Source organism: Lepidochelys kempii, chromosome 3, assembly GCF_965140265.1.
Source record: "Lepidochelys kempii isolate rLepKem1 chromosome 3, rLepKem1.hap2, whole genome shotgun sequence".
Classification (NCBI taxonomy): Eukaryota; Metazoa; Chordata; order Testudines; family Cheloniidae; genus Lepidochelys; species Lepidochelys kempii.
Window position 1 is genome coordinate 154082049 of NC_133258.1, and position 12692 is coordinate 154094740.

Sequence of the window (12692 nt, forward strand, 5' to 3'; positions counted from 1 at the left end):
CCTTTGTCTTGAATCATGTCCTCTCTTGACCTACACTTCTGAGAAAGACCATCCTTTTCTTGTTGTGTTTCTCAACCTTTCTTTCAAGCCCATGAGAGGACAGTTTCTAGACCTTCACAGAGGAAAGGAATAGGGTACTGCTAGCATTCTCATGGTGCCCAAAAGCGGGAGAAAGAGGCATGCACAGTCCAGATGAGAATGACGGAAAGGACTGATGAGGTACGAGAGACATGTCCTTCAGAGCAGAATACAAAGGCTGTGTTGATTTGTCTTTGTTCATATGGTTAATAATAATTATTACAGTAAATTCTAAAATTACATTTACATAGCTTCCTTTTTTTCAATTGTTTCTTTTGAAACTACTTACAATGTTTATTTTCTTAAAGTAATTAGATCACTTGAGATCATTCAGTAAAAGCAATGCAATGGCAGGCACTAGTATGTTTACCTGTTGAGGCAGATATTTATATCAGTTAGCAGGGCTTATCAGTATGATGTTGGATAGTTTCTGTTGAAATTAGGTTCTGTCCTCTGACTTCATAACTACTGAAATATGTAACGATTGGAGTAAGCATCATCTTAAAATAAACTTTCAGTAAAAGACTCTTAACAGCTGGAATATCTCACAGTCTAATTCTCTCATAATTTAAAGGTTTCAGAGTAGCAGCCGTGTTAGTCTGTATCCGCAAAAAGAAAAGGAGGACTTGTGGCACCGTAGAGACTAACAAATTTATTTGAGCATAAGCTTTCGAGAGCTACACCATCCGATGAAGTGAGCTGTAGCTCACGAAAGCTTATCCTCAAATAAATTGGTTAGTCTCTAAGGTGCCACAAGTACTCCTTTTCTTTTTGCGAATACAGACTAACACGACTGCTACTCTGAAACTTATCAAGGGTTGTGGTGGGTTCTCCATCACTGACAATTTTTAAATAAAGACTGGATGTTTTTCTAAAACATACGCTCTTGGACTCATTCTGGGGAAGTTCTATGGCCTGTATTGTACAGGAGGTCAGATTATCACAGTGGTTCCTTCTGGCCTTGGAATCTATGTATCTATGAAAAAACTTGTGAGAATGCACCTACAATGTTGTATGCAGTTCTGAGCCTCTCAATACAAGAAAGAAGTAGATAAACTGGAGGAGATTCGGAGAAAAGCATCTTAATGATCATGAGGTTGCACAGTCTGCTGTAGGAGGAAAAACAAATTTAAAAAATCTAAATAGGTTTACCTTGGTTAATGTCAACTAAGGGGATATATAATGAAGACCTACAAGTGTATGATGATTTCAAACCTCAAAGAGAAGAATTGGTTAAGGTGAGCCAGTGGTTAAAATTGAAAGCAATAGGGAGAAATTGAGCAAAGGAAAATGGAGTGAAAAGATAATCTCAGAAAAAAATCTCAACAAGAATGATCTGATGAACTACACAGTAGCCTCTAATGGACCATGGCGGTAATCCTTGTCACTGGAGAGACTTAAAACAATCCTGGACAAAGCACTGAAAGGAACAGTCCTGCATTAGCCTAGGGATGGACAGTTTCCCATTTCCAACTTCTGTGAGTTAGATCAGTCTGTCACAGAGAGTCTCTTTAAATTACTCTACATAAAAGAATAAATGGACACAAATCAGACGTCAAGAATTATAACATTCAAAAACCAGTCGGAGAACACTTCAATCTCTTTGGTCACTCGATTACAGACCTAAAAGTGGCAATTCTTCAACAAAAAAACTTCAAAAGCAGACTCCAACGAGAGACTGCTGAATTAGAATTAATTTGCAAACTGGATACAATTAATTTAGGCTTGAACAAAGACTGGGAGTGGATGGGTCATTACACAAAGTAAAACTATTTCCCCATGTTTATTCCCCCGCCCCACTGTTCCTCAGACGTTCTTGTCAACTGCTGGAAATAGCCCACCTTGATTATCACTACAAAAGATCCCCCCCGCAGCTCTCCTGTCTCTAAGGTGCCACAAGTACTCCTTTTCTTTTTGCGAACCCTTGATAAGTTGTTCCTATGATTAATTACCCTGACTGTTTAAAATGTACACCGTATTTCCAGTCGAATTTGCCTAATTTCAGTTTCCAGACATTGGATTGTGTTCTACTTTTCTTGGCTAGATTGAAGACCCCATTATTAAAAATTTGTTCCTCATTTAGGCTGAGATCAAGTCACCTCTTAACTTTCTCTTTAAGTTAAATAGATTGATCTCCTTGAGTCTATCGCTGTAAGGCATATTTTCTAATTCTTTAATAATTCTTGTGGCTCTTCTTTGAACTCTCTCCAATTTATCAATATGCTTTCTTGAATTGTGAACACCAGAACAGGACACAGCATTGCAGCAGTGGTCTCACCAATGCCAAATACTGAGGTGCAATAACCTACTCCTACTCAAGATTCCTCTGTTTATGCATCCAAGGATTGCATTAGCCCTTTTGGCCACAGCATCGCACTGGGAGCTCATGTTCCGCTGAGTATCCGCCATGGTCCCCAAATCTTTTTCAGAGTCATTGCTTCCCCGGATAGAGTCCTTCATCCTATAAGTATGACCTGCATTCTTTGTTCCTAGATGTATACATTTACCATATTAAAACACATATTGCTTGCTTTTGCCCAGTGTAAAAAGTGGTCCAGATGACTCTGAATCTAGGACCTGTCCTCTTCATTATTTCCCACTCCCCCAATTTTTGTGTCATCTGCAAATATTATCGGTGGTGATATGTTTTCTTCCAAGTCATTAATAAAAATGCTAAATAGAGTAGGGCCAAGAAGTGATCCCTGCAATACCCCCATTAGAAACACACCTGTCCAATGATAATTCTCCATGTACAATTACGTTTTGGGACGTATCAGTTAACCAGCTTTTAATCCACTTAATGTGTGTCATGTTAATTTTATATCTTTCTAGTTTTTTACTCAAAATGTTATGCGGTATCAAGTCAGATGCCTTTCAGATATCTAGAGTGACAAGGTGGGTGAGGTAGTATATTTTATTGGCTGTCTGTTGGTGAGAGAGCCAAGCTTTCGAACCACACAGAGCTCTTCTTTATCCCAGGACCGACAGGGCCACAACTACACTGCATACAAAAATCTAAGTGTATTACATCAACACTACTACCTTTTTCAACCAAACTTGTAATCGCAACAAAAAAAAGATATCTAGATAGTTTGACAGGACATATGTTTCATAACCCCGTGTGGATTGACATAAAATTACCCTCCTTTAATTCTTTATTAGTTGTATAGAGAAGGGCTCTCATTACTCCATAACACAGTATGTCTGCATCCCTAGATTGCTTTAAGCAATAGAGCTTTCCAGCAATCTCATTTTGATACCTTTCTGCCCATATTTCAAACTTCCCTGGCTTTTTAAATGTTCTCTGTGTTCACTGATATTTGCAACACCTAAAAGTTAGCTCAGTTTACAAATATATTATGATTAAAGGAAGTAAATAAATTGCCTTATTTTAAATTAGAGTAAACGTGCTTTTGCATGCTTGTGAGCACACACCTGCTTTGTTTGCACACACATTCCTGATCTGCTTACACACTTGATTACATAAGTCCTAAATGCTAGACCTGTATTTCATCTATTTTAGAATTTCATTTATTTTCTTTTCTCTTGATAGAATTTAGAAATAGTTCTCACATTTTGCTATACTCTTCCATTTCATTCTCCACATGTATTATTTTTTAAGATGCGTTTCCAAAAATTTGTTCTTTTTCTGTTGATACTGTTGTATCTTTCCAGTATTTAAGGATAATCTTCATCCATTAGTTAATTCGGTGAAATTTATCTACCCTTTTTGTACTGATATTTTGATTCTACTAAGTAGTGCACCTGGATACATTAAGTTGAAGAAGCTTGATTCTTTTTTATGATCTTCTTAAAATTGTTTGTTTCTTGGACAACTGCAGATTACGTGTTTGTAGTCTCCTGTTTCCTTTAAGCACTTCCAGGGGAGATAACTTCATCATTTTCTATTAATTTATATTAAAGACCTGTAAAATAATTATAAAATATGTTAAAATGTATCCATTTGTGGTTTGCATGCTCACTAATACTATAGCTTCTCTCTATTGTGTTCATTAGTAAGTGCTTGTTTGAGGAACATGAACTCATTCCTCAAGATTTTTTACATACATTGACACATTTGTAGTGCTGCCAAAATTAATATTTTCTACCCTAATTTTTGTTTATGGTTCTAAAAAACTCCAAAACTGTTTTTGTCCAAAAAGTCTGACATCTTTAGGGGTTTTTTTAATCCAGTTTTCCCAAAACATTATCTTCCCTTTTATCTTTGTTAATAGATTACCACATAATTAGATGTGCCTGAGCATTTTGATGAGTCTTTCTTTCTTGTACAGGGCATGTCACCGTTTTTCCCCAATAATGGATTTAAGGGGATTAGTGGCATGCAGATTTTTATGCAGTTTAAATGCATAGATATCTTATAATTGAACATACATTCTTACTTGAGTTCATATAGGATGGATTTATTTCCTTAAGCTCAGTATATCTACGTTTTAATTTCCAGGTAGTTGGCAAAATTGGTTCTTAATATATGTCACACATGCTTAATAGGGATTTCATTTGCTAAGGGAGTTTTTAAAATATCTTTTCACTAGTTCAAATTAAAAATATAACCAGACTGGAAAACTCCTCTTCTATGAAATCAGCAGAATATTAATTAAGGAGAACATTTGTAAGACATTTTTATGGTGAAAGGGCAACATATTTTTCCTCTTAGAAATGGTAAGGCAAAGATTTTTCTCAGGCAGACTGAGAATCTTTATAGTAGCAGCAAAACAACTACCCTACCTTCTGCCTTCCATCTCTCTCTTCATGGTTTGGCGGGCTAGCTCCATCTCTGCTGTTTTAAGCATGCTTTGGTTTTCCTAGGATTCAGAGTAACAGCCGTGTTAGTCTGTATTCGCAAAAAGAAAAGGAGTACTTGTGGCACCTTAGAGACTAACCAATTTATTTGAACATAAGCTTTCGTGAGCAACAGCTCACTTCATCGGATGCATACTGTGGAAAGTACAGAAGATCTTTTTATACACACAAAGCATGAAAAAATACCTCCCCCCACCCCACTCTCCTGCTGGTAATAGCTTACCTAAAGTGATCACTCTCCTTACAATGTGTATGATAATCAAGGTGTGCCATTTCCAGCACAAATCCAGGGTTTAACAAGAACGTCTGGGGGGGGAGGGGTTAGGAAAAAACAAGGGGAAATAGGTTACCTTGCATAATGACTTAGCCACTCCCAGTCTCTATTCAAGCCTAAGTTAATAGTATCCAATTTGCAAATGAATTCCAATTCAACAGTTTCTCGATGGAGTCTGGATTTGAAGTTTTTTTGTTGTAATATCGCAACTTTCATGTCTGTAATCGCGTGACCAGAGAGATTGAAGTGTTCTCCGACTGGTTTATGAATGTTATAATTCTTGACATCTGATTTGTGTCCATTTATTCTTTTACGTAGAGACTGTCCAGTTTGACCAATGTATCAATGTATTTGATGGCATATATCACATTGGTGGATGTGCAGGTGAACGAGCCTCTGATAGTGTGGCTGATGTTATTAGGCCTTGTGATGGTGTCCCCTGAATAGATATGTGGGCACAGTTGGCAATGGGCTTTGTTGCAAGGTTCCTGGGTTAGTGGTTCTGTTGTGTGGTATGTGGTTGCTGGTGAGTGTTTGCTTCAGATTGGGGGGCTGTCTGTAGGCAAGGACTGGCCTGTCTCCCAAGATTTGTGAGTCCACCAATGTGATATATGCCATCATGTGCCAGCAATGCCCCTCTGCCATGTACATTGGTCAAACTGGACAGTCTCTACGTAAAAGAATAAATGGACACAAATCAGATGTCAAGAATTATAACATTCATAAACCAGTCGAAGAACACTTCAATCTCTCTGGTCACCTGATTACAGACATGAAAGTTGCGATATTACAACAAAAAAACTTCAAAACCAGACTCCAGCGAGAAACTGTTGAATTGGAATTCATTTGCAAATTGGATACAATTAACTTAGGCTTGAATAAAGACTGGGAGTGGCTAAGTCATTTATGCAAGGTAACCTATTTCCCCTTGTTTTTTTCCTAACCCTCCCCCCCCCCCCCCGACGTTCTTGTTTAAACCCTGGATTTGTGCTGGAAATGGCCCAACTTGACTATCATACATATTGTAAGGAGAGTGATCACTTTAGATAAGCTATTACCAGCAGGAGAGTGGGGTGGGGGAGGTATTTTTTCATGCTTTGTGTGTATAAAAAGATCTTCTACACTTTCCACAGTATGCATCCAATGAAGTGAGCTGTAGCTCACGAAAGCTTATGCTCAAATAAATTGGTTAGTCTCTAAGGTGCCACAAGTACTCCTTTTAGTTTTCCTAGACATTTTTAGGCCTGCTCCACACTAGAAAAGTTATACCACTATAACTACTTCAGTTTGAGGTGTGATATTTTACCAGTATATCTATACTGATATTAACCTAATGTCAGTGCAGTTATATCAGTATAAAGGTGTCTTAAAGGATATGTCTATACTTGCAGAGTTTTTGCGGTGTAAGTTTCACCGGTGATAGGAAACCGGTGAAAGTAAAGCACTGGTTTGTGTACTCACTTAATTCCTCAGGCGCCAGAGACTGTTTACATTAGCAGCACTTCCATCGCGGATGAGAGCAGCGCTCGAGGGCAGCTGTCCCACAGTGCAGCTCTCTCCAGTTTGACGATGGGTCGTGTGATCGCGGCGCATCCTCGGTCCCTGCACAGTCTCCTCTCCCCAAACACTGATAAGCTCCAGTAGCTCAGCATTGCTCCAAGCAGGGGATCGTGGATAACCATTGTCACCTGGCCAGATAAGTGAGCACTTGCCAAGAAAACAGGAAGGGGAGTTTCAAAGTTCCCTGGGCTTTACAGGGGGAGGTGTGAATGTCTTTTTTTACCTCACAACAGAACAGCAAAGCTGCTGGCCAGAGTGGTCACCTAGGCATTGTGGGATATCCTCCGGAGGCTAAAAGCTGTTTACACAGGAAGAACGTGTCTTCACTTGCACATGGCTGCAAAAGCATCACCGGTAAGAGCTGCATGCCTCTCGTGGAGGTGGTTTTCTTTTTGTGGTGTAACTTCTGAGTTTCACTGCAAAAAGTCATTGGCAAGTGTAGACACTCCCATGGTTTTTGCGCAAAAAAAAAGGGACTTTTTCCACTTTAAATGGCAAGTGTAGACATGGCCTTAGAATGGCATTGCTTATTGGTTATTTCAGTACCTGAACCAGAGTAAGCTATACTGGTATAGGCATTTTTATACTGGTATAACTGCTTTCATAGTAGAGAATTGTATTGCCACTTTATCTATAATTGTTACAGTTAAAGTGGCAAAACTCTCTAGTGTAGACAAGCCATTGGTCACAAATTTTAAATAATCATTCAGAGTCTGGAAAATGGATTGCACTAGGGCAATATTAGAAAAGAAGCAGCATTTGAAAACTGTTAGAGATTCTTTTATGTCTGTTGGAACCAAAAGAGAAATCTCTGATTTTCTTTGTACTATTTTGAGCATCTCCAGTGGAATCTTACTGCTGAGAGGAGCCTTAGATTTGAGTGCAACTGAAGCAAGGGAGACTGTGGGATGGGCAGTAGCACTTCCTTTGTTTAAAGGTAGAAGTGTTCAGGGGATATATTTGTATAATATAGGGAGTGGTGATTGCAAACTTGACATGGCCCGATCATTATCATCTTCAGAGTAGGATCAGAGCCCACTCTTAACTTGTCAGGATGAGGACCCTGCTTCATTCCTCCAATCTGAATATAATTTTAGAATTTTCTGAGGGGAAATTAGTGTTTGGCTATCGGACCGCGCTTTTGATGGCCGGCTAATACGTTATGATCATCCATAAGTGACCAGATAGCATTCCCATACTCCTCAACACATCACCTTGGAAAATAGATGACCTGCAACAAACAAAGCAACCAAGAAGGAAACTAAAGTTGTTGACAAAAAATGGCTCCATATTTGACTAATGACAGCATAATGAGTTTTGTTCCTCTGTGGCTGTGATATACATTGAAATGTTTTCTTTTTCTTATTCAATCTTGCATCTGCAAAGTCCAGACCTACAGAACTATTTCATGTGATGAACAATCTGCTGACTCCAGACTGTTTCAGTAACAGATTTCAGTGTACCTCATAATGATAAATTTTCGATTAGGCTTCTATCCTTCAAAGGGTTTTGCCAGTACAGAACCTTCTACCTAGACAAAGAAAAAGTTGGTCAAGGCATAAGAATTCATGCCCGAGGATCCCTTTGTAGGATAAGGACCTTGCTTTGCAGAGAAGATCTGTTGGATCTTAATGTTTTTGTGGGAGAAATACATAAACAGCGTGAGACAAAGTAACATCTTAACTTTTGGAGCTTAGTTTCATTTATAGAGAAGTACTGTATGTTCAAAGAGAGATACAAGCCATGACCTGTAAGATAGGTTCAGGCCCCTTTATGATTGGTAAAAGACAATGGGAAGGATTTAGGTCTGTTGTTGAAAAAACTGGTATTGCCTTTATCTGGGTGTACAATCAACATTTAAGAAAAAGTAGTTAGGGCCTTGCTTGCAGAGGAAGCCATCAGATGAAGTTCCTGGCCTTGACAATTACAGTCCTCCCTCAAATCTTCCTTTTATGGGAAAGGCTATTGAAAAGGTTGTTCCAGTGCAGCTTTGGGTTCCTCTCACTGTCCTAGGTTTCTCACATTCTGGTTTCTGGTCTAGGTGTGGTACAGGGACAGAATTAGTACCTTTATTCAGATGATCTTTTTCTAGTGATGGACAAAGTTCAGGTATAGAGCTAGTCAAGAAAAGGGGAGGGCACATAATGTAATTTTAAAACAGTGCAGCCAGCTCCAGTCAAACGTTCATGTTGATTTTATTGGATATGCCTTTGATATGCTTGACCATGAAGTGTTGATCTCACACTTACAGGATTTGGTAGGGATAATAGATATGTTATTTAGTGGCTCTCGAAGGTGTTGAGAAACTACTCTTTTTGAACTACTGTGGAGATAAGTGGGTTATTTATGGATGCTTGGGTGTTACATGGAAGGCTGTTTATACTGTCTGTTGTGTACAATTTGATGCAATGTCTGGTTGCATTTAAGCTGCTATGAACCTAGATGCAATGGTGATAAAAATAATACAAATAATTAAATAAATAAAATTAAAACTATTCTTCGAGAGGATGGTTGGTATGTCTGCCACTCCTAGTACGAGCACGTAACTCTTCCAGTTGGAGGGGTTTGATACTCTTGGTTAAAGACGTCTGCTGTCAGTAAGGTGTCAGCAGTATACAGTAAAGTTACGGTTTGTATCTCTAATATTTATTACATAGTCCAGGGCTAATAAAAATCAGTTTGTAACCTTTTCTTAGTGTGATGCTGGGCTTTTTACATTGGGAAAGGTAAGAATCACTAACGTGTCCCGTAGGAGTAGCATCTGATATATTGTGAAATAAAATTATTTTAATTTTAGTGCTCTTGGAGGCTCCTCTGCCCTTCACATCCCAGCTTTTCCAGGTGGAGGCTGTCTCATTGACTATGTACCACAAGTGTGCCAGCTGCTAACTAACAAGGTAAGTTAATACAGAGAACGTAATTTCTCCTTTCCTTCTTGTGTACCTTGCAAGCACTTTTATGAAACCACTGTGGAAACAAAGGATTCTACTTATTCGACCAGATGATTTAAGTAAAGCAAACTCAAGCAAGTTAAACTATTCAAGTAACACCATCTTATACCTGATCTTGTGAGAGACTGAACATTTTCATGTCCCAGTAAAGTCAGTGGGAGTTGTAGGTATACAGCATTTCTTGGGTTTTAAAGGGGTTTTCTTATTCTTTTAAGGTACATTAGGATAAAAATGTCACCCCAACATATTATTGTTCTCTTGCTAGATAAATAGCAATGTATAGCCATTGAATTTATCTTTCAGTGGAAAGACATCTAACTATCCCTAGATTACTGTCGATTGTGAGCACTTGACAAAAGGTCCTGTTACAGTGATATTATCTCAGCTGATTCATCCAGATGGACTGATTCATCTTCTCTGATGAATGTTGATATAGTAAAGTAATAGCCACTTACCTTTTCCATTAATGGAAAGTTGTATTCCGTTTGGCTTAGAGTCTCAGCCAAAGAGAAGATTTATTCATTAGGTACAGTATTTTGAAAATTTTCTCAGATGATTTAAATGTAGTTTTTAACTTAGAACAGTAACTTAGGGTCAGATATTCAGCAATCTGGTTACTGTAGATTCCCTATTTGTCTTTTTTATTTCATATTTTTTGTTTTTCTTGTTTAAATGAGGAAATTAAATGTCTTTTAGAAAAGGTTCCTTCAAAATGCATTTCCATAATTATACAGAAATCTATCTTTAGAGCTGTTTTGTTGTGGTTTTCTGTTAAAACTACTTTCCGTTTTTGAAACCTACATGTACACAGGACTGTTTTTATCCTTTTTTTAAACAAAGTTACTTAAGCAAACTTATCATCTGTTTTCCTTTTTCCAAAATAATGCTTCAGATCCCACACAAAGCCTTCAAACTGAGCACTTTTTTATAAACTGAAATAAGTCCTATTTCATAAATAGAATTATTTTACTTTGAGAGAGTATAACATAGCTCTGAGCACTGATTGTATCAAGGTTATTTCAAATAACTTAACACAAGCATTTGCCAACCAAGGAAATCCAATGTTACCATAGCCAACACAAATAAACTATATATTTTCCCCACTCTTCTTTCTCTCTGCATTAAGAGGCTCTAAAAGAGTTAGTTTCCATTATGAAAAGCAAAGTAGGATTTGTATAAGTGACTATGAATGGAAGCATCCTATAGATATAACATAATGAGTTGGGAACTAGATACTCCTTCAGCCTAGCATCTTTGGTGTTGGTTTCATCATGAGTCAAACCTTGCTTATCTTGCAAGTAATCCATTCAAGTCAACAGAGCTATTCATGTAAAGCAAGGACTATTCAATGGGCTCAGATCTTCCAACCTAAGTGTAGTGGTCTGGATCAGTGCTGGGATGAAAGACTTTCAAGGGAAACTCAGGATACTTCAGAATTTGGTGCTGACAATTCAGTAAGTGGCTCTCTTCTATCTGGGTCAGCCTGAAGCCAATAATACAGCTTACTGTAAGGAAGTACTCTGCTGCTAGAGATGCTGTTTTTCAGATGACACACACAATTATGGTCCTAAGCAATTTTCTTAACAGGATGTTTCTCTAGCATCCTGGCCAAATGCTAGCTCAGCCAATTACATATTGCTCATCTAAGGTTCTTTCTATTGCTTCAACTGGATATGATATTCTTCTTCACTTCTTATTGCACAGTAGTGCTACTGGGTGCTGCTTCACCTACAGGTGAATGAAGACAGCCCTGTGTACAGTTTGTTTGAAAGGCATTTTAGGATCCTTTAGGATGAAACATGCCATCTAAAAGTAGGATGCAATGTTATTAATATTCTGTAAATAGATTTCTCCCATAAAACTAGAAAAATATGAAAAGTTGGGAGCCTTTTCTTTCTGTAAAATGTCTTCATAGCTTTAGGTTGGCTTTTTTCCCCCCCAGGTACAGTATGTTATTCAGGGATACCACAAGAGAAGGGAGTATATTGCAGCTTTCCTGAGTCACTTTGGAACGTAAGTCGTCTTTTAATGCATCTTCTCCTGTAACAGCAGCAAAAGCAAAATTATTTTACCTTTCTGATTCACAGTTAGATGTCTTGTTTGTTAGCTGAGGCAATGACATTCTACCTCTCATTATAAGGTTCTGCTGACACATTATATATAATCCTACTATAGCAGCTACAATCAACAGGATGACTTGAAGCTAGAGGTAAAACTTGCTGTAGGGCAGGAGAGCATGCTTATTACATGACCCTTGTATATAATTAACTTCCACTGGATAAGTCCACATCTAGCATCTTCAGAAAATGATGCACATGGGCCTTCTCCTGGTAGTGATGCTAACAAGCAATCCAGCATTATTACTTCTGGAAGCCAGCCACCACATTGATTCAACTCAGGAAGTAAGCTAAAATGAGGAGGAGATAGTAGATTTCATCCCTTTGGGAAGAAACTGAAGTTTCCTTATTTCTGTATAGAGTGACTACAGAGATACTATGACAATAGGCACATCAAAAAATGAATGGATGGATGGTTATAGAGAGACTGTAAGGAGGAGCACCCCAGATGGTCTGAGGTGGCACAATGACACCTAAGGAGAGAGGCAGTCTCTTTTATGGATCCAAACCATATAAGTCTTTATAGATTGATATCAATGACTTAAATTACCCCATGGTGCAAATCAGAAGTTAGTACAGACCTTGGAGAACTGGTCTGACTAAAAACATGATTTCTTTTCTGAGAATCATTCAATCCAATCTGTGCTACAGAAAACCCTCCATCTGTGCAGTTGATTTATAACACAGTTCTTAAGGGAAAAAGAATCCATCTCCATAATGACCAAGTAAACTGTGCTAGCATCCTGCTGTGGTTTAAACATGACCGTAGAGCCCATCTGATCCCAGGGTCGATAAGATAAAGTTGTTTACCTCTCAGTTGATGATGAAAAGCATGAAACGCACATGGTACATAACAAATTAGTATCCTGAAACATTCCAGTTTACATGTTC

At 38.2% G+C, this 12692-nt stretch overlaps 1 protein-coding gene across 8 annotated transcripts in view; it reads left to right on the top strand.

Moving 5' to 3' along the window:
• The window catches only part of BABAM2 (BRISC and BRCA1 A complex member 2), a 298460-nt gene that overhangs the window by 234014 nt on the left and 51754 nt on the right, over positions 1-12692 (top strand). For all 8 annotated transcript variants that reach the window (XM_073338599.1, XM_073338597.1, XM_073338593.1 and 5 more), the window contains 2 exons: positions 9531-9630; positions 11627-11697. In XM_073338599.1, coding sequence (XP_073194700.1) covers positions 9531-9630; positions 11627-11697 — 171 coding nt within the window. The remainder of the gene's footprint in view (positions 1-9530; positions 9631-11626; positions 11698-12692) is intronic.